Source organism: Melitaea cinxia, chromosome 27 (assembly GCF_905220565.1).
Source record: "Melitaea cinxia chromosome 27, ilMelCinx1.1, whole genome shotgun sequence".
Classification (NCBI taxonomy): domain Eukaryota; kingdom Metazoa; phylum Arthropoda; class Insecta; order Lepidoptera; family Nymphalidae; genus Melitaea; species Melitaea cinxia.
Genome location: NC_059420.1, coordinates 10,506,021 through 10,528,089, shown reverse-complemented (window position 1 = coordinate 10,528,089; position 22,069 = coordinate 10,506,021). Strand labels below are relative to the sequence as shown.

General features: G+C 35.8%; 1 protein-coding gene across 1 annotated transcript; it reads right to left on the bottom strand.

The window, feature by feature from the left end:
- Positions 1–295: 295 nt before the first annotated feature.
- Positions 296–17,092, bottom strand: LOC123666762 (interleukin enhancer-binding factor 2 homolog). Its single transcript, XM_045600816.1, has 10 exons — positions 17,078–17,092; positions 10,004–10,177; positions 9,307–9,435; positions 7,201–7,332; positions 6,264–6,416; positions 4,480–4,572; positions 3,104–3,246; positions 2,147–2,287; positions 1,451–1,620; positions 296–391 (listed from the first exon to the last, which is right to left on the bottom strand). Exons 1-10 carry the CDS (start codon positions 17,090–17,092, stop codon positions 357–359), a joined length of 1,185 nt encoding a protein of 394 aa, XP_045456772.1. The 3' UTR covers positions 296–356.
- Between the last annotated feature and the right edge of the window lie 4,977 nt (positions 17,093–22,069).

Here is a 22,069-nt window from a genome sequence, read left to right as displayed (position 1 = left end):
CGGCTAGCTTTCGTATAAAAATCCATTCTCTTTACGTATAAAACTTATGGAATTAAAGTTCTGTAAAATTTTTTACCATGTACTCAGGTTTGATACAATTTTACCCCTTAATGGCACTGGGTGTAATCCAAATAAGTTATATAAATAGAATTATTAAGATTTACGAATAAGGATTAGATGTATAAATTCTTGACTATCATCTCATTTATTAAAAGAACTTATACGAAATCAATTTTGTATCACAGAATTTTATTCAATATAAGAGGAATTCAGGTTTACATAAAGAAAGACACAATGTACTTAAATTATAAATTTATTATTACAAATTTTAATATAAGGTTCCTTAATAACTAAACCTAAGCGGCGACTCCGTCTTGTACTCCTTCGTCATCTGCAAACAAAATACATTATATAATTATACCGGAAGAAACGTTATGTCGAAGCTATATGTTAAAAATCAGTCAAATATTCTTTTTAATTTTCTAATAATTTCAATCTAAGTTCTTGTGAAATGAAAAATAATGAGAACGGCATTATACGGCATTATAAGTGTCGTAAAATTAAAGTGAATGTGAAGTGAAACAAATCACGAAGTATAACATGAACATTATTATAATAAAGATAGTGACGTCATATTGATGACATCACTTTATTAACAAGCCTGCACTAGAGAATATTCTCCGATATATAAATACACCCACACTATTGACACGTTGCTTTTTCATAATAATTAGATAATCATATTTTGGCAAGAGTCATATTTTGGCGAGAGTCATATTCTGGCGAGAGTTATATTCTGGCGAGAGTTATATTCTGGCGAGAGTTATATTCTGGCGAGAGTTATATTCTGGCGAGAGTTATATTCTGGCGAGAGTCATATTCTGGAGAGTCATATTCTGGCGAGAGTCATATTCTGGCGAGAGTCATATTCTGGCGAGAGTCATATTCTGGCGAGAGTCATATTTTGGCGAGTCATATTTTGGCGAGAGTTATATTTTGGCGAGAGTTATATTTTGGCGAGAGTTGTATTTTAGCAAGAGTTGTATTTTAACAAGAGTTATATTTTAGCAAGAGATATTTTGACAAGAGTTATATTTTAGCAAGAAATATTTTGTGTAGCACAAAAACTGAACTTTCATTCAAACTTGCGAGAGCCCTTAGACCACCTCAACCCGGTTCTTTCGCAAAATTCGTTCTTAGTAGACGTCTACTATAGATGCTATGAGCTATTCATATCGGTACAGTAAATATTGGTATACTAATCATTACCACACTTACCACAGCAAAAAGCGCTGTAAAGCATCATTCTCAGCTTTCCTACTGTTTCGTTCTTTCACATGATTTTACTAGTCCATATTATTTATACAGTGTGCCTTAAAGAGTATATTCCAATAAAATTTAACGTCTGTTGAGTTTGAGTAAGTTAAAATGCGTGTCTAAGTACCCTCACCTTTATCATCAGTGTCCATGGGCTCGGGGGCATCGCTGTAAGCAGGGGCCAGTGGAGACACCACGACACCGTCCCACACGGTGATCTCAGTGGAGATGTCCTTGCCACCCTCGAAGGCCTGCAGTCCCAACACGTACCGATGTCCTCCTCGGGCCACCACACGAAGGAGACTGAAATCAAGGACCATAGGTTGTATAAAACCACGTAGAGAAACTTAAATCTTCGTTAAGATTGTTCGATAGCACCGGGTGCATTACCTAAGTTTGTAATTTAGCTGATGTTGAGATGTACAAATTTTTTTTTCAACATAATATCATTAACCTTATCCTTTGCTTTTATTAGTTCCTCTTTTTGAGAACGTAAATATATTTTTGACATTCATTAATTGTGTATAATAAACCGCCTCATGGTATTGTGCCAAACAAACAATATCATGTCATTAGTTAAATCGATTCCTATATTTATATTTCAAGGTTGCAAGGCATACAACCCGGCTTATGGTAAGCGGTTAGCGTAGGTTACGCCCAAAAGCCGAACCGATCGAACCGATGTCGAACCTATCTCAGACCATTCTCATCTTGTTACCTCACTTGCCCGTGGACGCTTGAAATACCACAAGCGTTACAAGAGTGCTGTTTACTCTCCGCCCCTCAAGTGCGGTGCGGGCGCGTATGCGAGAACAAGAGCAGTGCTCACGTCTGGGCGGTGGCGGCGGCGTGGTCCTGGGCGGCCAGGTCCAGGGCGGTGTGCGCGCGCGAGTGCGCCGCCTCGCAGGGGTCCGGCAGCCCCGCGCAGCCCGGCAGGAACAGCCCGCCCGCCAGCAGCGACAGCGCGCGTCTGGGGACACTCGCGGCTACACTCTGCGTCTACGGCTCACGTCTATGTCATTAACTTAATGTGTATTAGGTTGTCTGTGGAAGTGGGTAGAGGCCGCGCCGGAGTGACACGCGTTTCAATGGCGGATGATGTGCAGATTATTTTGTGATTTTATTGTTATAAAAAACTTGTAGAAAGATAAATGAAAGGATATAATTGAGGAGTAAAAGTGTAATTCTCATAGTTTGTCGTAATATTGTAAAATTAAAAGTGTGTTAAATAAAACTTGGTTTTTTCAGAGAAAACAATTTGTTTAATTGCGAAAATCCTCAATAATATATCTTATATCTAAACAACTGAATAAAATTGGAGTTTCTGTTTGTAATATTAAAATGGATGTATACACGGTATATATACCAAAATAACATATTTTTACCATTTTTGTCTCGAAGAAGAAAAACGACTGAACCTAGTTGGGATATACTTTTTTTTAGTTCATTGTAGTCAGGCGAGGTTTACATAAAAGAAAATTAAAAAATGAAACCGATATATAAAAAAAATATGACAGTACAAAGTTCAATCGTTCAGCTACTTATTGTTTCGGTGGATCAGCTGTTTATGTTTTAAAGTTATTTGGACAATTTTATGTTACCAATGTTTCCTAAATAGACAAGTGTTTTCTTAGTGTTCTCTGTGTGTAGTTCTCTGTGCAATAAAGTATTAAGAATATAAATAAGTGACATGTGACATTATTAATAAATAAAAAAATGTTAAAATGTTTGAAATTAACGTAACTTATTCAATGTTTTAATACAGTCAGCTGCTATGGCTACAAACCTGAAGGCTACATTGATGGGCAGAGCCTGGCGGGCCGGGTTGTTCATGATGCAGTGGTGCGCCAGGAGGTCTATCATCCAGGGGGTCAGGGGTTCGAGACCCGCGTGACGCGCGCACATGTCGCGTAACAGGCGGATTAGTACCTGAGAACAAAACAGTTATGTTTTGAATTATAACTTCTTTAAGCACGCTTACTTGGGGAGTAAGCTGATGAATGTGTGACGACAGCGTTACGAAGTGTGATCGAGTGAGGTGAACGGACCAAGAGAAAAATGGGAGTACACATTTTCTTCCTCGTTCTCTCATAACCGTACGTTTCGTATATCTAAGACACAGTGCAGACGTATTGTGCAGAAGTTTTACTTCAGACTTGTGGTCTAAAGTACACTCGTACATAGAGGTTATTGAAAAATAGGACTTCAAAATATACATTTCGACCGTTACTCGGGAAGGCGGCTGATGAAAAGGTTAATAATGTTGTATTTACAATATATATCAAAATTCTGATTCATTATGTTACTACAACAAAGGTTGCTCTATTATATTTTAAAAATATAAATTACATTATTGCATCCAATACTGAGGTTAACGACGTCAAAATATTACGATTTCGCGGATTGTTACCGATTTGCCCTACTATGAGTAACGATCGCTATCAGGTGTACATGATAAAAACCGGGACCGACAACTTTACGTGCTCTCCGAGGCACGGTGGGGACCCACAAGGACTGCACAAACACCCAGACCACGGCAAACACCTGTATGACCAATACAAATGTTTGTCATGTGCGGGGATCAAACCCGCAAACGCCAACGCAACATGTACAATCCATGGCTGTAACCGTTGCGCCAACGCAGCGTCGGAAAAATAAAGCTTTATTATAATTATTATTATCTGCTGTGTGGTTACGTCAGTAAAGAATGTAGCCTCCCCCTCTCATCCCATGGATGTTGTAACAGGCGACTAAGGGATAATACAGTTCCACTACCACCTTGGAACTTAAAAAGCCGACCGATGGGCGGGATAACCCACCCAAACGCTAGCTTTGAATTACACAGGCCCAAGACGGGCAGCAGCGTCTTCGGTGCGACAAAGCCAGCCCTGCGGTCACCAATCCGCCTGTCCAGCATGGTGACTATGGGCAATACACATGAATTCACGCCATTTTTGGCGCGAAGTTGTGGAGGCCTATGTCCAGCAGTGGACTGCGATAGGTTGAAGTATAAATACAGAAAATCTTTCATATCCACTATTTGTTACATATTAAAGTATGTATTTCACAAACGTTTATGACAAAATTATCTATGTATAAGAAATATCCAGGATCAGGAACGAGTGGTGTCAGGCAGGTATATCAAGAAAATATGTATTTTACCTTGATAGAGGAATGGTGAGCATTCTCCTCGAACCAACGGCTGTGTCTTATGGCTGCCAGGTGGCTACTGATCACTTTGTAGTCCAAATGAACCTGAAAACAAAAATATCATCATCCGTATAAAGAAAATTAAACGAATTTTCTAATAGTTTGTAGAAGCTTCCTATGGAACAAAAACGAGTGCTTTAGATCACACGACTGAAGTACTCGTAAAACTTACGAAACGTAACCCTCTTTTTTTCTATCTTCAATAACTTACTATCTCCCTCTCAACTTCCGTTGACCTCGCCTGATCACACTTTTCGTAACGCTTTAGTCACGCATTAAAATCACGAACTACTTTAATTAATTATGGTCAAACTTCGATCACTGGGAGACTACTAGTACATATTATACGTAAAAATTTTATACACTATTTTTAGGAAAAAAAAAATTAAAAATTTCAGTTAACTTAGTAAGACTTCTGGTTAGTGCAAAGTAATATCACCGGTCCCTTGGCTTTCGCTATAGCCGGATTCCAAATGGCACGTAGGAGGTCAGCTTTACACCAGCAGGCCTAGCATGCGCGCCACGACGAAATTTTGTCTACCCCTTTTCTCGTATTATCTCTCTATGTCTACAGTAGCTAACATGCGTGCACGTGATACTCTTCTCGTTACGTCAATAGAAGAGATAATCATTAAATTTTAGTGATCTGTGATATTTATCTCTACGGAAGCTAACATAACATCGTAATTTTGTCGAATTTTGACGTTTTAGGAAGAGAAACTTCTCGTCTTCAATATTATCGACGAGAAAGACGATAAATAAAAAATAAATAAAACCGGGTGCCTATTTTTTGTATACCATGGCGTTTCCCTATTATAATTATATAATTTCGGTATACGAAGAGCGGGAAGCGCGAAAAGTCGAGTGAAGTGTGCCATATATTGGCACAAAAAACGTATTTGCGCCCTGCTGCTTCTTATTCTAAAACAATGCGTGATAGAAATACAATTATCTAATGTGCGACAAGATATAAAGCACAACACGAGCATATTGTTTTACATATATAATTAAATTCATTTACTTACGCCGTTTTATTTTCCATATTAGATTTTTTAAATTAGATATACACTTTTTATCTTAGCCAAAAGGCCGAGAACATTGTTAAATAAAACATGTCACTCGTTTGAAATTATACTGTGAATCCAAACGTTGATTCATCCCGGTTTGGCATGATTGGTCAATAACCTTGTAAATTCAACTTTACGACTTAAGAAATAAGAATGATATTCAGTTGTGATTATGGTTGATAATGTTTAATTTTTGAAATTCCTTCTTTATTAAAATTTCATAATCGAACGAATTACAAAGTGTTTTGAATTTTGGAAGTGATAGGCGAAATTTTAAGATTCTTGTATTTCTTGTTTTTTAAATTAGTTTAATAGTTAGTTAGTTAGTGTTGTTAGTTCGTAATATTTAGTTAGTGTTTATATTTTTCATTATAAAAAAATGGTATATATTTTTGTAAGGGCAGCACAATTTTCTCTACTCGACAAGGCGAAGTCTTCGGAAGATAATTTTGTCTCTCGTAGTGCGCATGTTAGGGTAATCGAGAAAATACTCGATGTAGACATTATCTCTCTCTCTCGTCAAGAGATATCTCGTTGTATGCATGCTAGGCCTGCTGGTTCCAATTTTCGAAGATTCTGGTGCATAATGGTGACCAGAACACTAATTGTTGCGAACGCGGTTCACTCTACTTATCTCTTTAAAAATGGCACGTAGGAGGTCAGCCTTACCTCAGGTTCCAATTTACGGAGATTCTGGTGCAGCGTGGTGACCAGAACTCTGACAGCAGCGACTGCGGTCACGGTGAAGCCACGCTCGTTACACTGGCAAGTCACCGGCGCCAGACCCTCGGCTCGCATGAGCTTATTGAGCTCTTCGTTAACCTGGAGACCATTTAAGATCTTGATAAAACATACTCTGGTAAGTCCCATCGACTCAAGTGAAAGTTTGAAAATTTGAATTGAAATATTTATTATTTTAGTTTATTCTTTAAAAATGGCTTACTTCAACTGGTCAATTTGAACGCTGCATTCTAATTTACTACAATTTCATTATAATAACATAAAATAATAAACACTTAAATAAAAAATTAATTTTCTCCTGTGGTGGGGGTCTGGAAACACACAATCACAAACATCTATATGGCGAATACAAATATCTATCGTGAGAGAGGATCGAACCCGTTACTGCTGACAACACTGACTCATAGCACTGACTTTTTAGGACTCATAACTAACACAAACTTTTAATCTCTATACAACGAAAGAGTAACAGTAACGGAAACATAACTAAACAAACCAATCCGTGCGAAAGTGTGTGTCAATCTAATCATAATAAAAAAAGCCTCGTGTACGATGATACATGTATTTACAAGTTTGAGCTTGTCTAGAAATGTACCTACTTACAGGCTTTCTGTTTTTTTCTCTCTGCAACTTTGAATTGTCGAGTGCTTGACGCGGACGAGTTCGAATTAACGCGTCGTTTTGTTACGTGCCAATGGTTTATTTGTTCGAATTACCAAGTGTATAAAAATGTATTGATTTATTTCGAAATATCAAGAGATTTTGTAGGGAACTCGTGATGACTTTGAATTATAGAGGTTCGAATTATCGCAGGTTTAAATTAACAAGAGTCGACTGTATATAAAAATTGTTTCATATAACTTACTTTATTTGACAGCCCCTCCACAGCCTCTTTAGTGGGCAAGGTCTTCATGATGACCACTATATCGGCGACATTTTTGCCCGCCATCATTGTTCCTTTTTTGTAAGAACCGACTTGACGAACCTCCTCCAATTGCTAAAATTAGTAATAACAATAATAAATTATAATAAAAATTTATTTGAATTGAAATTTTAACAAGTAATATCAAACACACAATTTAATTATGCGGAGGTTTTAATAAAAAAAAAAACTTAGAGTATGGATATGTAAGAATGAGGTCACACTGGTTAATTATGATGTAAGGTAACATGAGATAGTTATTAGTTAACAAACTATAGATCGTAATATAATATGGGACAATTAATTCATTTGCACAAATTAATTATCCAAAGCATCTAACTAGCAGGATACAGCAATTGCACCGTGTCAAGCTTGAGTCAAGACTGCCTTTCCCGCCGTTGCATTGGTCATTTTATAAACGTCAGAATGAGTCGAGTAATAGAATGAGTGAGGGTAGGTGAGTATCGAACGATGTGCTAAGTGGCGTGATTGGTGCATCTGTTGTTTATGAATTCCTTGCTAATTGCGTACGACAGCGCAGGTGCCGACAAACATTATATATTTTTTTTGGAATTGAAAAAAATATATTCATAAGATCACAGCTAAATAATACTGCTTTCAAGCAGTGTTGTGTTCCTGTTGATGAGTATGATAACCATGGCTCCTGGGGCCTGGGGAGATTTTGATTGTATTGTGTTTCTTGTTTTAGATATTTTATTTCTAATTATAAACTTTGTTGTTTTAATATTTGCGCTCTGTTTATTATATGTGTTAGTTTGTTAGTGGAAACTTGACTGGTTTATGCACTATCTTGTTGTTGTTTTTCTTTACTTTGTGTTATATTGTACTGTTTATTTCCTAAATACAAATAAGTAAATATCGATCTCGGTATACATAACTCGGTTAAAAAAACATATCCCTTGTATGGTACCATTAGTATACGTACAGATAAGAAAAGTAGGGTACGATGAAATTGAGTATTAATTTTTGTAAACTGAATTTGTTATAGGAATTAGCTAAATAGCATGAATTGCAGCGCAAGCAATTTTTGTGTTTCTCATAAATACATATTAGAATTAGAACGGAGCTGTTTCTTTACTACTATACTCGAAATGTGTGACTTCCCAGTGCAGACTATGGAGCAGTGGCAATAGCATCTTAAAATGGAATGGAGAGGAAATGTTAAATACAAACATAGGTATTATGTTTAAGCCATTACTAACACAATTGTTTGCTTGCAAATAAAAAAAACTGACCTCGATTACATTGACAAGTGATATTTAAGTCAATACGAAAACTATTTATCAGTTTAGAATGAAATGGGAGCACATGACAAGCACCACCTCTCGATTTAAAAAGGAATTACCGAAATCGCTTCACCCAGTAAAAATTTCTGAGGTGACATACATAAAAAATACAGTCAAATTGACCAACTCCTATTTTTGAAGCCGGCTAAAAATGAGTCCTAGCTTAATTGAAATAAATAAAAAACAAATACACAAATATTAAATTGCTATTGATAGGCATTTCCAATACATTAGTAAAATATGTACAAGTGAGCAAATACTTTGTAAATATATAAATACATATATACTTTATTTTATATATAATATATATATAATTTCAGTACAATATGTATTCATATATATGTATGTAATTTCAAGTATTATGTAAGCAGAATTTAATAATTTTTAACCCCCTCCTCCCTTTTGTCAGTGAAAGTCAGCAAAACCCTACCCTTTCCCCTGTGCATACGTAAACATTGATATATTTTTAATCTATTCAGAAATGATAAATAAATATTGCTGATGTAACAACTATCTAGAACCCCAGGCCCCCATGTCATTAAAAATAAACAAAACATAGACCCCCGACACTTAGATGTTTACGTAATACTTAAATGATCCCATATAACCAAAGTAATAGTACTAACTTTTATCATTAGCAATGGAACCTAATTTATCATATGTGATGCAGTGTCTTTAGTTGTCCAATCAAATTATACTAAATATTATAGTTACAACTTTTATTCAAATAATATTAACTTACGCAAGCTGCAAAATCCCCAGGTGCAACTACCAAATTGTCCAATACTGTTTGGAGCTTTGTAACGAGGCTAAGCACAGCTGCTTGTTCCGTTGGAGTAGGGCAAAGTTCTGTGTGTCTTTTGAGAAGTGCCTGTAAGTAATAATTGAAATTATTTCATTATTTAAGCATTAATGTATTTCAGTCTCCTCACTGAACCTCAGCAAGCACCTTAAACTGTCTGTACCAATAATCATTAATCAAATATAATATCTGCCGATCCGCAGTAGTTATAGATGACATCTATTATACCTCTCTCCTTAAAAGATATCAAAACTAATAAAAAAAATATTGATAACGAATTATGAGAGAAAATTAAGTGTTTTGCAATGTTTATCACAAAAATAGTCGGTCTTTTTCATTCACTTTAATAAATTTATACATTATTCTGTCACAATTGATTTTAAAAAGGTTAAATTATTGGAATTACTGACTACTATATGTTTATTAGCAACAAACGGTGAAAAACTTTTAAGACTACTACGGGAATGGCGCTTTTTTACCAGCGCTGAGTTATGATACTCTTTCGTTGACATTTATGTAAAAATATGTTTTAAAAACATGTTAATACTACAACTACTAATCGAATAATGTTAAGGTATATTTGCTACAAATAAACAACCTACTTTTCTTTTCGTTAAGTTTAAAAATATGGAATTACCTGTGTCAAAGCGGAATCGTCAGGTGCGGGTTTACAACGAGGGAAAGCGGGTTCTGCGAGGATTAAATCGAATGGAGGCCTCAGCATCAGCACACGTGGCCTGTTGAAGGGCGGTCGGCCCATTCCACCGCGTCCAGGCATCCCTCTGCCTCCACGACCGGCGCCTCGTACCATCTCAAACTTCTAATATACTTTAACTAATATGCAGAATAACAATAGATGCACTAAAATATGGAGATGAAGAAATCACTTGGTCATTAATGCTTTAATATTCGTTATATATCGTAATTTAAGTGTATAAATACTTGTACGGCAGAGACACGAAGTAAGAAGCATAGAGTAGAGTAAGAAGTTTCTTTCATTAATTGATCAATTGATCATTGAGGTTAGCAAACACAGCTTATGCGGAGCTTTGTCTATGGTCGTGAATCGTGATGTATGCATAGATTATAAAGTATTTATACACTAAATATAGGCATATATAGGGATTTAGCAATAGCACTATCTACTTAGTGCACACGCAAACATACAATACGGCCGAACGCCGTTACGACTAAATCGCAGAGTATACTAATAGGTATAGTGACACTTCCGATCGACGTACAATTAAAAAGTTGTCCAACTGTTCATTAGCACGGTTACCTTATACAAGCTCGCTGACTATCTCCAACTTATTTGGTCAGTCGCACGACAAGATGCAGGGGGATTAATCTTAGTACAAAAAACTGGGGACAGCAATAGGTACAATGATACAAAATCACGAAGTATATGTAGTCCCTCTACAAAATAGATTTAGATGTGTTTTTTAATATTGTCGGATTATAATCGTAAGAAAAGTGACAACTATAAATAAGAGATGGCAGTTTTAAAGCATGTTTTATAATTCATATACCTAGATGGCGCTAAACACAAATTGTATTGTGTTAAATTCACACAATACAATTCTCTTTGATACAAATTACAAATGTCTGCTAATTTTTGACGCTTGCGCCGGTTTTTTGCGATATCTTGTTTATTTTCGTGATCTTTCTGTGTTATGTTATGCGTTTGTTGTTGAGTTGAGCAATGTATGTTCCTCCGACTAACTCATATTTGTGACCAGAAAGTAATTTTGTGTGTGGTTGTGTCTTCGAAATTGAGTTGATCCAGTGCGTGTGAATAGGACACAGTGCAGGTCAGATGTTGCAGGTGTTGCAGATGTTGTAGGTGTAGCAGGTGTTGCAGCTATTGCAGCTATTGCAGCTGTTACAGCTGTTACAGGTCTTGCAGCAGATGCAGGTGTTGCAGATGTTACAGCAGTTGCAGGTGTTGCAGGTCTTGCAGCTGTTGCAGGTGTTGCAGGTCTTGCAGTTGTTGCAGGTGTTGCAGGTCTTGCAGGTGTTGCAGCAGTAGCAGGTGTTGCAGCTGTTGCAGGTGTTGCTGCTGATCCAGGTGTTGCAGCAGTTGCAGGTGTTGCGGGTGATGCCGGTCTTGCAGGTCTTGCTGGTCTTGCAGGTGTTGCAGGTGTTGCAGGTGTTGCAGGGGTTGGAGGTGTTGCAGAATTTTTGACTGCAGTGATCGGAAGTTAAAACAGTTATAACAGATAAAACACAACATTAAGACCATGAAATAATCAGGACAAACACGAGTCAGCCAATCGTACATCCGAAACCACCACATGTCACCTAGGAGCTCTGGCTACATCGTCTGTTGGTCTAAAGTCTAAGTCTAAATTTTTATTTTTATTATTTATCTTTGACTGCAACGTCAGCCAAATATTTTTATCTTTAGAATTCGAGGCCGTTTATTATTTGCACTTGGATTTTTTAATTAGCATGTACCCACACATTACAATAATTTACGAAATCGAATTGAAAACCTCCTCCTTTTTTGGAATTCGGTTAAAAAAGTAAACACAGATATTCCTATTTCCTTTTTTAAGTTGCTACGAAAAAAATATTTTTTTTTTTTTTATATTTTATCAAGAATAATTTATGTATAATTTTGCACTTTTAAAGATTGATATTATTGATTTTTTAGATACTAAAAACATAAACAAAATAAAAGAAACAACAATATTTTGTCGCGAAGTATTAGCGATGCACTAGCGGTTTGCCACAGTTACACCCGAGTTAATTTGAAGAAAAAACGTAAATACTAAAATATTATAAAGCGTTACTCGGTAAACAAATCAACACAAAAATAATAATTCAATTCGGACTAGTAGTTAACAAAAAAAATTTTTAGCTTCATATTATTAGTCAGTCAATAATTTTCGGCTTATTGCAGTCCACTGCTGGAGATAGGCCTCCCCAAGTTCGCGCCAGACATTCCGGTTTTCCGTAATTCTCTTCCAGCCTACACCGACAATCTTACGTAGATCGTCGGTCCAACGGGCAAAAGGAAGTCCCACACTGTGTTTGCCAACACGCGGTCTCAACTCCAGGACACGTCTGCTCCAACGGCCACCGGTCCTACGACACAGACGACCAGCCCACTGTCACTTCAACTTGCTATTTCTGTGGGCTATGTCGGTTACTTTCGTTCTCTCGTCATACCGTAATCACAAAATTTAAAAATATCACAACCGTAAACTTGTTACACATAACCTGCCACAGTAAATCGCTCTATCAGCATGTTTCCATATACATTGCATACGGCACCTAAGACTTACATAGACTCCACGTTGAACAAGCTCATCAATTGCAAGCAAGCATTGACGTCAATAGAAGTTTTCTTCGAAGCCTCAAACATGGAAGCATCACTTTTGGTACAACCATCGACCAACTGTCATCATTGTAATTTAGTTACAATTTCTTTATTTTTTTTTTTTATTTTTTTGTAATACACTCAAAAAATTAATTTTAAATTTAATTTGCATTTTTTTGGACTCTTCGGCTGCATCCACCGTGATTAACTTATCTTATCTTGTTTATCTTGTTTATAAACGTTTTCGGTACATAATATAATATATTAAATGTGAAAATATTTATGGATGTTTGTTACTCAACGAATGACTAAACTGATGTAGATGTAATTTGGCAAGATATTGTGGAATTGTTTATTTATGTTTATTTTCATTAAACATGTACAGTTCTCAAGGTATAATTTTATTTTCTAAAAATCTAAAAGAACAAGCGGGTCGACATAATTCTTTGCACATCAGTTGTCTTGAAAGTCGTTGTTTCACTGACCTGTGCCCAGCTGTGACTGAGATAGGCTTAAGTGAACCTACATAATATTATGGTATCAAAACAGAATGACTACCAATAGGACGTGAATTCGATGTCGGTTTTCCGGAAACACAACACAAGCACAAACGCGCTGACCATGACAAAATGACATTCAAAAGTATTTATCATGTCCCAAAATCTAATGCACAACCGCTATCGCATGAGAGAGTCTAAACTCAATCACCTTTACGACGCTCTAGTACTCCAAGGGTTGACACTTTTGGACACACCACCCCTGGTTGGAGGCCTTACCGGCGGCTACCGTTCAGTTCAGATCGCACAATCCAGCCACAGTCAAAAAATCATCGCTAAGAGGTCTAGGCCATCGCCTATAAGTGTTGACCATGACTGAGGTGACCTTAACCAATCCATCACCTACAGCCCTGCCACGCTGTTGCGCTTTCGTGCTTACCTATCGCTAGCCTTAGACAGTAATAACGGTACCAAGCACCCCGTGTAGGTAGCCGACATAACAACCTTATTGCTGTGCCCATTGCGTCAACGTCGTCTAATTAATAGTGTAATAAACTTAATAGTGTGTATAATTTGTAAGTGAAGAGGTAGTTATCATTTAATTAGTGTGCGGTTGACGTTGCTACTCCATAAGACAAGTGGCGATAGTATAAGTGATTAGTGTGATGAATAACTATACACTTGAAGTGAGAAATAAGTGCTGCGTTGAGTGTTTTCAGTTAAATTTTACAAAGTATAAAAAGGACGAAGTAGCGAGTAACAGCTAGTATGTCTATGCACCTCAAGTGAATACCTATAAAAAAGATAACTATCAGTAATAAAAAATACTAATGATAACTCAAATATAATTCAATGTTATTAGGTATATCTAGCGAAACAGTATAATATATTATGCATTACATGATAAACACATTTTATGCTGTTTTGAATTAGAATTGATACATCCTCTAATTTTGTTAAAATGTTGAGAAATAAGTTGTACTTATACGGCGATGAAAGCGTCGGACTACCCGCATATTTACATACTGGAAAACGTATGCTGAACAGAATCAAGAACTTCGATGACTATGTTGCAATTGTAAGTACTGTTTTTTAACCATATCAGAAAAGTAATAATCTATATGGTATACGTCATTTAGCAGTAATAAGCAGCCTAATATATGTATACTCGTATATCATTTACATTTTTTATTCATGTTATGAATTTATATGACTAGAGGGCCAAACAAGAGTTTGGCTCACATGATGGTAAACGGTTACTGTACCATATGGGCGCCTGTAACACTAAAAGCATTGCTAGCGCGTTGCCGACTCTACTCGCGATTCTTCTGAGGAGTTCTGGAAATGTAAATTACATCAGAACTAGATGCAACTTGAGAGCAGTAATATTGGGCGTCTTAAAAAACTTCCCCTTAGTCATCCGCGCCCTCTCGGCGCCACGTCCTCAACGAGGAGTGGGCGAGCGACTGTAATATCAAATTCCTACTACTGAGTAGTGGAAAACTCTCCTCCTTACTTCTACGCCTCTATCTCGGTAGTGCCCTTCAACGTCGCAACCTCTCTATACGCTGTCGCGTCCCCTAAAAGGATCGGGCGATTTCTAAAACGTAGTGAAAAATCCGTCATTAAAATATTTTGCAAGTGCATTTTTTTAAGTAATAATTCATGAATTATATTTAAAACTATAATAAATAGTAAAATAAATGTAACGTTTTCCGAGTGATGACTTTTTTTATAAAAGTCTTCCGTGGGCCTTAAGGAACATAGAAAAAAAAATTAATTAGCTGAATATTGGTCGAGCCGTTCTCAAGTTTATGCGCTTAGCAACACTCATGTTTATTTATATAGGTAGATTTATCTAGATAAAAATTTTCTTTGTGTAATATGTACATTTAATTAAGATTAAAAAGATATAATAAGAATAATAAGATAAATTACATTAAAAAACCTTATATATAATATAATAACTAAAAAATGATATTAAAAGGAGTCCCCTTAGGCAAGGTTCCGAAGATACTGGCAGCGTTCCCCCTTTGAATAGCTAGACTAATTCTTTTTCCGAAGTAGCTGCCAGCTCTTCGGTTTCCTGTAACGTCCTTAATTTTAATAACCTTTAACCTTAATAACCTTTTTGCTATTTCCTTAAAAAGTCTTATAGCGCTAGGACCCCACGGATCAAGGGTCTCGACACCAAATGGGACAAAATCATATTCGAAGCCTAGACCCCTGTATTTGTCTGCTTTTGTTTTTTCAGCCGCTTCACATGCCGCACCAGCTCTGTTGCTGGTTCCATGTAGATGGGAAGGGGCCAGCGTGTCTGAACAGGTTGCATCCCATACCAGCACCCGGCCCATCTTCCATGGAATCAAACTCATACCGTCCGGTCTCTTGCCATCGTCTCTTGCATTACCAGTCGGCTCTAGTAGACTTGGCACGTTGACGGTTGCAAGGGACTGGCGTATGATATCGTTAAGTGCGGCATGTCTCGAGAAGCGGCTTGCACTTTTTAGGCATGATAGAGCGTGATGTCCTAGCTTATCGACATCACTGCAACAGAGACATTTATGAGGAGTGCAGACCGGAACCTCAAGCCGTAGACAGGTTGCGATTTGGAGCGTGTCAGGCTGAAGAAATGCTCCTGTATTTGACGAAGGGTACGCATGAAGCCAGTAGCTGGCCTCATGTGTACCCACGTCCAAAAGCCTAGCTCATGCAAAAGATTGTCATAAGTTAATTTGCAATTTATCTCGTCCCAGCTTCTCTGTGAATTTGGAGAAACTGGAAAATTTTGACTAGGGCATGCAATTAAGAAAGCGTTTCTAGCTTCTTCCAAACCAGCAATCTCTAAGTTTGAAGGGGATGCCCTTAAAATTTTACTTATGAAATCTGCTGAACTATGGACAGAAGATAGGAAGGCTGGTAAAGCGACACTGGAAATTTTGCGAATCCCTAAGCCACCATAACGGATAGGGATGCTTGGGTCTAAAATTGCTCGTTCAGTTGCATATTAAGAATCGATTCTAAGCTAATTTTGATTAAGTCGTCTACTTATGTTAAAAGATCTGGGTGATTCCAAAAGGAGCAGCAATGGAGCGCATACGTAAATTTTGGGACAAAAAAGACAGTATTTTAAGATGCAAAGTGCATAATGGTGACTAATTTCAAGGAGACGGTCAACTGAATTTGAAACTTAGTGATTGAATTTGATATTAAAAAATATATTCAGAAATAGATTCATCAAATATTGGAGAACCTAAACGAAAAGGTAAAGGGAGTTACTGTCAACTATTTTAATATTTGGAGCCAAAATACAAAATTTTTGTTTTACGTCAATTAAATTTAAGTCGCAGTTATTTATAAAAAGTTCGCATTTACTAAAATTAAGCTCTTAAAAACCAATGGCTTCAAATTTGTTTTTGATTAAAAAAAGGTCCGAAAACACAGTATCCACATCACCTCCTAGGGCTCCGTCATCCAAATACCAGACGTTGAATTTAGAATTTAGATTTTTAATTATCGGATTTATAGCTAAACTAAAAATTGCAGGCCCAAGGGGATCACCCTGTTGACAACCTTCTTCAAAAGACAGTTCATTAGAACTATATAATAATTTTGTTGGGTCAGCGTAACTGAGAAGAAGATAATTGTATATTTCCGGTATATGGGTCAAACACAAATTGCGTAATCCATAATTTCCTAAAATTAAAACATCGAATTTCGTTTTGAAAATCAGCCCTTAGTTACATTGTACTCTTTGATCATTGTTAATAATATGGATACAGATCAGTCTTACACACTTTCGCTAAGAATCACAGTTTTATTTTTATCTGTCCACAGAAAAGACTTACTTGTCTACAGTTGATAACATAAACCTTATTTAAGCACTTACATTATTACGATTCATTTGAAAAGTCTAATTAAATGTGCTCAAAACAATATTCGCTATCATCACTAAATAGTTAACATTTGATAATACGTGTATTTTAGATATTAAAAAATAATCAAAAGTTAACCACAGAAGGGACCTGTCCTTTCCTGTCGAAATTATACAGAAAAATCTAATTTTCTAAAAATAAACGTTTCATAATAATAATGTTATCGTGCGCTTGAAAACAAATGTTCAAAATAAAGTCATTGCCCATAGTAAAGAAAATAATATTATAAAATTGGTATATATTAGAAAATAATGAATAATCATCACATGTCATGTCATCACAAAGGACAAATTCCGGTAAAAATTAAAGAAAAAAATATATATTTTTATCGTCAGAATCGTCTGATATGATAGGCTGGCGTCGTTTCTTTGGTTTTATTTCTACGGAAGAATTGGAAGTCTCTGAAACGAAGCGACGTACTCTATTTAGGGGTCTTTGGCTTGGTAAATTTAAGTTTTGAATTAAGTTATCAGGTGTTAATCTTTCAAAGTAACCGGGTGTTATTGACTCAGTAGTAGCTTCACTAGTTCCTGGGCTACCAGAATACTGAATAGAGTGAGCTCCAGCAGGACTATCGTGATGATTCAGGGTCCTGCTTGAGAAGAAACAGGCGAAAAATTGGCCAAATGAGGCTCAGATAACACAGAATTAGTAAGGGAATTTGGGACTTTAAACTGTATTTGAATTTATCCTAGTTCGTAATGCGAACATTCTTCATGGGCTGTGCAGTTTAAACAGCTTCGTCATCTAGCACGGATAATATTTGAGTTCTGCTGCACAAAGTTTGATGTATTTCGAGCGTGCCTTTAAAAGGACGTGTAAGCAATCTCATACAAAACCTAATCGATTTCAGGAAACTTCGACTCTTCGATGTTATAAGTTTCTATACCTCTACAATTTAAACTTAAACATGCCATCAAATCATCTAAATTCGATACGTCATTTCTCTTTGCAACACGACTGTCACAAATGCGCTTGATACACCTACCAACACCATCAGGTGTACCTTTTCCATGATCTCGCTTAGTAAAATGCCAATTAATAGTTGTAACGCAAAACTCTTTACTTAATAATGTAGCAAGTTAAAAAAAACATAGACTTGTTGCGGAGTTAAGGGACCATCGCTTAAAATGTGCAAAATTTATCTACAGGAAATATGTCTACAGGAAAGAAAATTGTAAATATATTAAAGATGGCGTGTTACATATTGAAGTTAGAATAAAAACAATTTAGATTTTGCAATCAGTTACTTAATATGCATAGAAGCTTAGGTCTAGTTTATTTTTAAAGAGTCTACTTACTAACATACACGCAGTACAGGAAAGACTCACCAAACATGACCAAAATCCTGTGTAACTCCTTAAATAAATATTCTTCATCGATACCAAAATCGTTTATCAGAGTTACGAAGAAATGAATACTGGAGAAGACAGTAATGCCAATACGATAAAAAAATAAATATCGGATGGGTTTCAAATTTTTAAAACATTGTCTATTTTACGTGTCTACAGAAGAAGACTATAAATATCAGAACAAATGTTTATATGTTTTTATTCGTAATTTAGGAACGATGATTTTTTAAAGAACACATATTTAAATTATTGCTTAGTTTCCAAATGTTTCTTTAATTCAAATAAGATACTAATCGATCCTTAAATATTTTTAAATCACTGTCAAACTGAAGGACGTCTTATCCGAACAGTCCACAGAAGGGGACTTTTTCGCTCTAAAGAGATCCTTAAATTAATATTTTAGTTATTAGATCTGAAAAACTTTAGAAATCAAATCGTTCAAAGTTTTGCCTTGAATTTAAAAAATACCTGCACGATAAAATAATTAATATCTATAGTTTATGTAGCCTGAACACTTTTTTTAACGTTTTTGTGTTTGACCCATATGCTTTTTTATTTCTGTCAGCAGATTATCCCTATTTACCGAATTCAAAGCATTTTTGACGTCTATTTTGAGCAACACGTCAGGTTGGCCCGTAAGTTATGAAAGAGCGTAGGGCATGGACGGCTGTCTCACAGCCTCCTTTTACACTGAAGCCTAACTGTACGGGTTCAAATTCCGAATTTAATTTTGGTAAAATATGTTGAACAGCAATTTTGGAGGCCAGACTTCGAAGTGTTGATCCAACAGCAATTGGTCTCACCCATTGGTCCTTTTTGGTGAGGGCGATGAGGTTCGCGCCGAAAAGAATGGGAACAATTTCTGGATTGACAATACCGCAATACATAAAATTGATTAATTTAGTAATCGAATTTACAAGTTGCTCGCCTGCATCACCCACGTAATGCGATTTAAAGTCTTTCAAATGTTGGGGTGAGATTCCATCCAAACCTGCAGCCGAACCTGGTTTAAAATGTTCTTTAACTCAAATAGCTAATCATTTAATTTATTTTTTTACATTAATTACTTATTTGACTTAATGATATGTACAGAAATTGTGATAAAAATGTTGATGTCGATCGAATTTCTATGTCAGGACCGCACCCGTATCTAAACCCTGGCAACCGGGGCATGAGCAAGGGACACTTAACTTAGAAATTTTTCTTATAACTAACATACATACCTTGTCAAATATTACTACTTTAGAAAATAATTAATGCATTATTAAATAGTTCACTGAAAAAAAAATCTTTAACAAAATATTATAAGTACAAGAATGGTTACAATTTTTTAAAAATTATTTACAATTAAAATAAGTCTAAAAGTCGAAAAAGAGATATTTCAAGGGTAGTACTATGATAAGAAAACCAGGATCTGATGATGGAATCCCAGAGAAATCAAGGGAAACCTTCGAAGATCGTAGTGACGACTAGTACATTTGTGGCGAACTCCTGATGATAATTAACGCCACAATATTATTTTGTCAACTTGAACCAGCTCCTTACAAATTTTACACATTGGACCACACGGTAAAATCAATGCGCCAAAAGAAATTGACATCATCAAGAAGTGAAGTGTTCAGCTGAACGGCACTCACACACCGCACTTGCTTAAGAATCTTTAAACTAACCGCGCATCTAAATTTAATTATAATTATTTCATTCTCATATTAATTGTAATATCGTTTATTTTCTAAATTAAATTCATCTACATATTAAATCTTGTTATTGATAATTATCTCCTTCATATAGTGATCATATAAAACTAAATACATCTTTTACGAGTACGTAAATTATATTACAGAGTAACAGTCAAGTAAATGTGAGGTTATTAGGATATACCGAATAATAGTTAGACATTCTAGTGACCCCATACATTTGTTAATTTTTTTCATCAACTTACTTAAGTCGGTTTTTTTTTCGTTTGCGAGCAAACACAATTATATTTTACACTAGCGACCTCTGTCCGTCCATATTTTCTGACACGATAAGTAATCACCAACATATCATATCAATATATGATATATAACCTTCTCCGAAACACGCTGCATTTTATGATATAAGTATTATTCCGATCGGTTCAGTAGTATTCTCAGTATAACCAAATAAAAAAACGATATCTCTATTTATTAGTATAGGTTGCATTCATTTTATTATGTATTACGTGAACGTTAATAACATTTAACCGCACGATGTAAAACAAGTAATTTGTGTTAGGGTCTGTTTCATTTTAATTACGATTCAGCCTGTAAAATCCAACTGCTGGGCATAGGCCTCTTTCCCCATGTAGGAGAAGGATGGAAGCTGAATCCACCACACTGCTCCACTACTTATTGACGGATAATATTATATTCCTACGAGTAGTATGAGTCATGATCACTATTAGGTGTATATAATAAACTGGTAAGATAAAAGTTAAGTGGAACTGTGCCAAGAATGCTGGTAATTTCCAACTTGAATCGCTATGCCGATTCTCTGGGCAAAAAATACACCAGCCCTCTTGTCACAAGTGTAGGCAAAAAGGCGAGGAGTTATCTCAGTTTTAGCACTGCTACTCCAAGGTCCAAGTATTTCGACTGCAAACGGCACAAAAAAGTAATTTGGAATTAGTGACGAATATTTGTGCCGTTTCGTTGTTTCAGCTTTTTCCGCTGCATAACCTTACCTGTATGTAAATGCTACATAACCTTGACTGTGTGTAAATTGTGCACAAGTGCAAGAGTCGTACAGGCACTTAGTAATAAATAATGGATATTCCAAAGTATAAAAATAAATAATTATAGTACGTATTCTAATAATTATTTCTTCATTGTACTCATTTTTGGGTAAAGACCTGTTCCACAATGTATGGAAACGGATGTACACACTCGCAACGTTTTTTTTTTTAAAACTGATTTCAAAAAAAGGAGGAGGTTCTCACAATTCAAGCTCAATTCGATTGTATTTTTTTTACGTATGTTACCTCAGAACTTTTGACTGGGTGAACCGATTTCGATGTATATTTTTTGAATCGAAAGGTGTTGAGTATCATGTGGCTCCTTGTAAATTTAATTGAGATCAGACAAATACTTTTTGAGTTATATCTAATAATGCGTATTTACTGACTACTTTTCCGTCGACTTGGATTGTACTATAGCGCATCACTTTTCACTGAGTTTACCGATCTTTATGATTCTTGTTTTAATCAAAAGCTGATGCTTGTCTTGTGGTCCCATTGAAGTTGATTGATTGATCGAAATTATTTTTTCGTCGATCTACGTTGTATTACTCGTCGATATAATTGAAGTCGGTTTTTTTTCTTTTGCGAGCAAACACAATTATTTATTATCTTTATCTAAGTGTAATAAGTATTAAGTGTAAATTTTAATAAAAATAGGTAAAAAAACTTTTTAAGTTAAACGGTTTTATGTTAAACATACATTGCAATGTTTAAGATAAATGTACTAAAAACCAAAAAATAATAAAATAGATACAGTCGTGGGAATTATAAACATATGCATAGACTAGACTAAAATAAAACCGTGGGGCACGTCAATTGTCTACTTTAACTCGCTT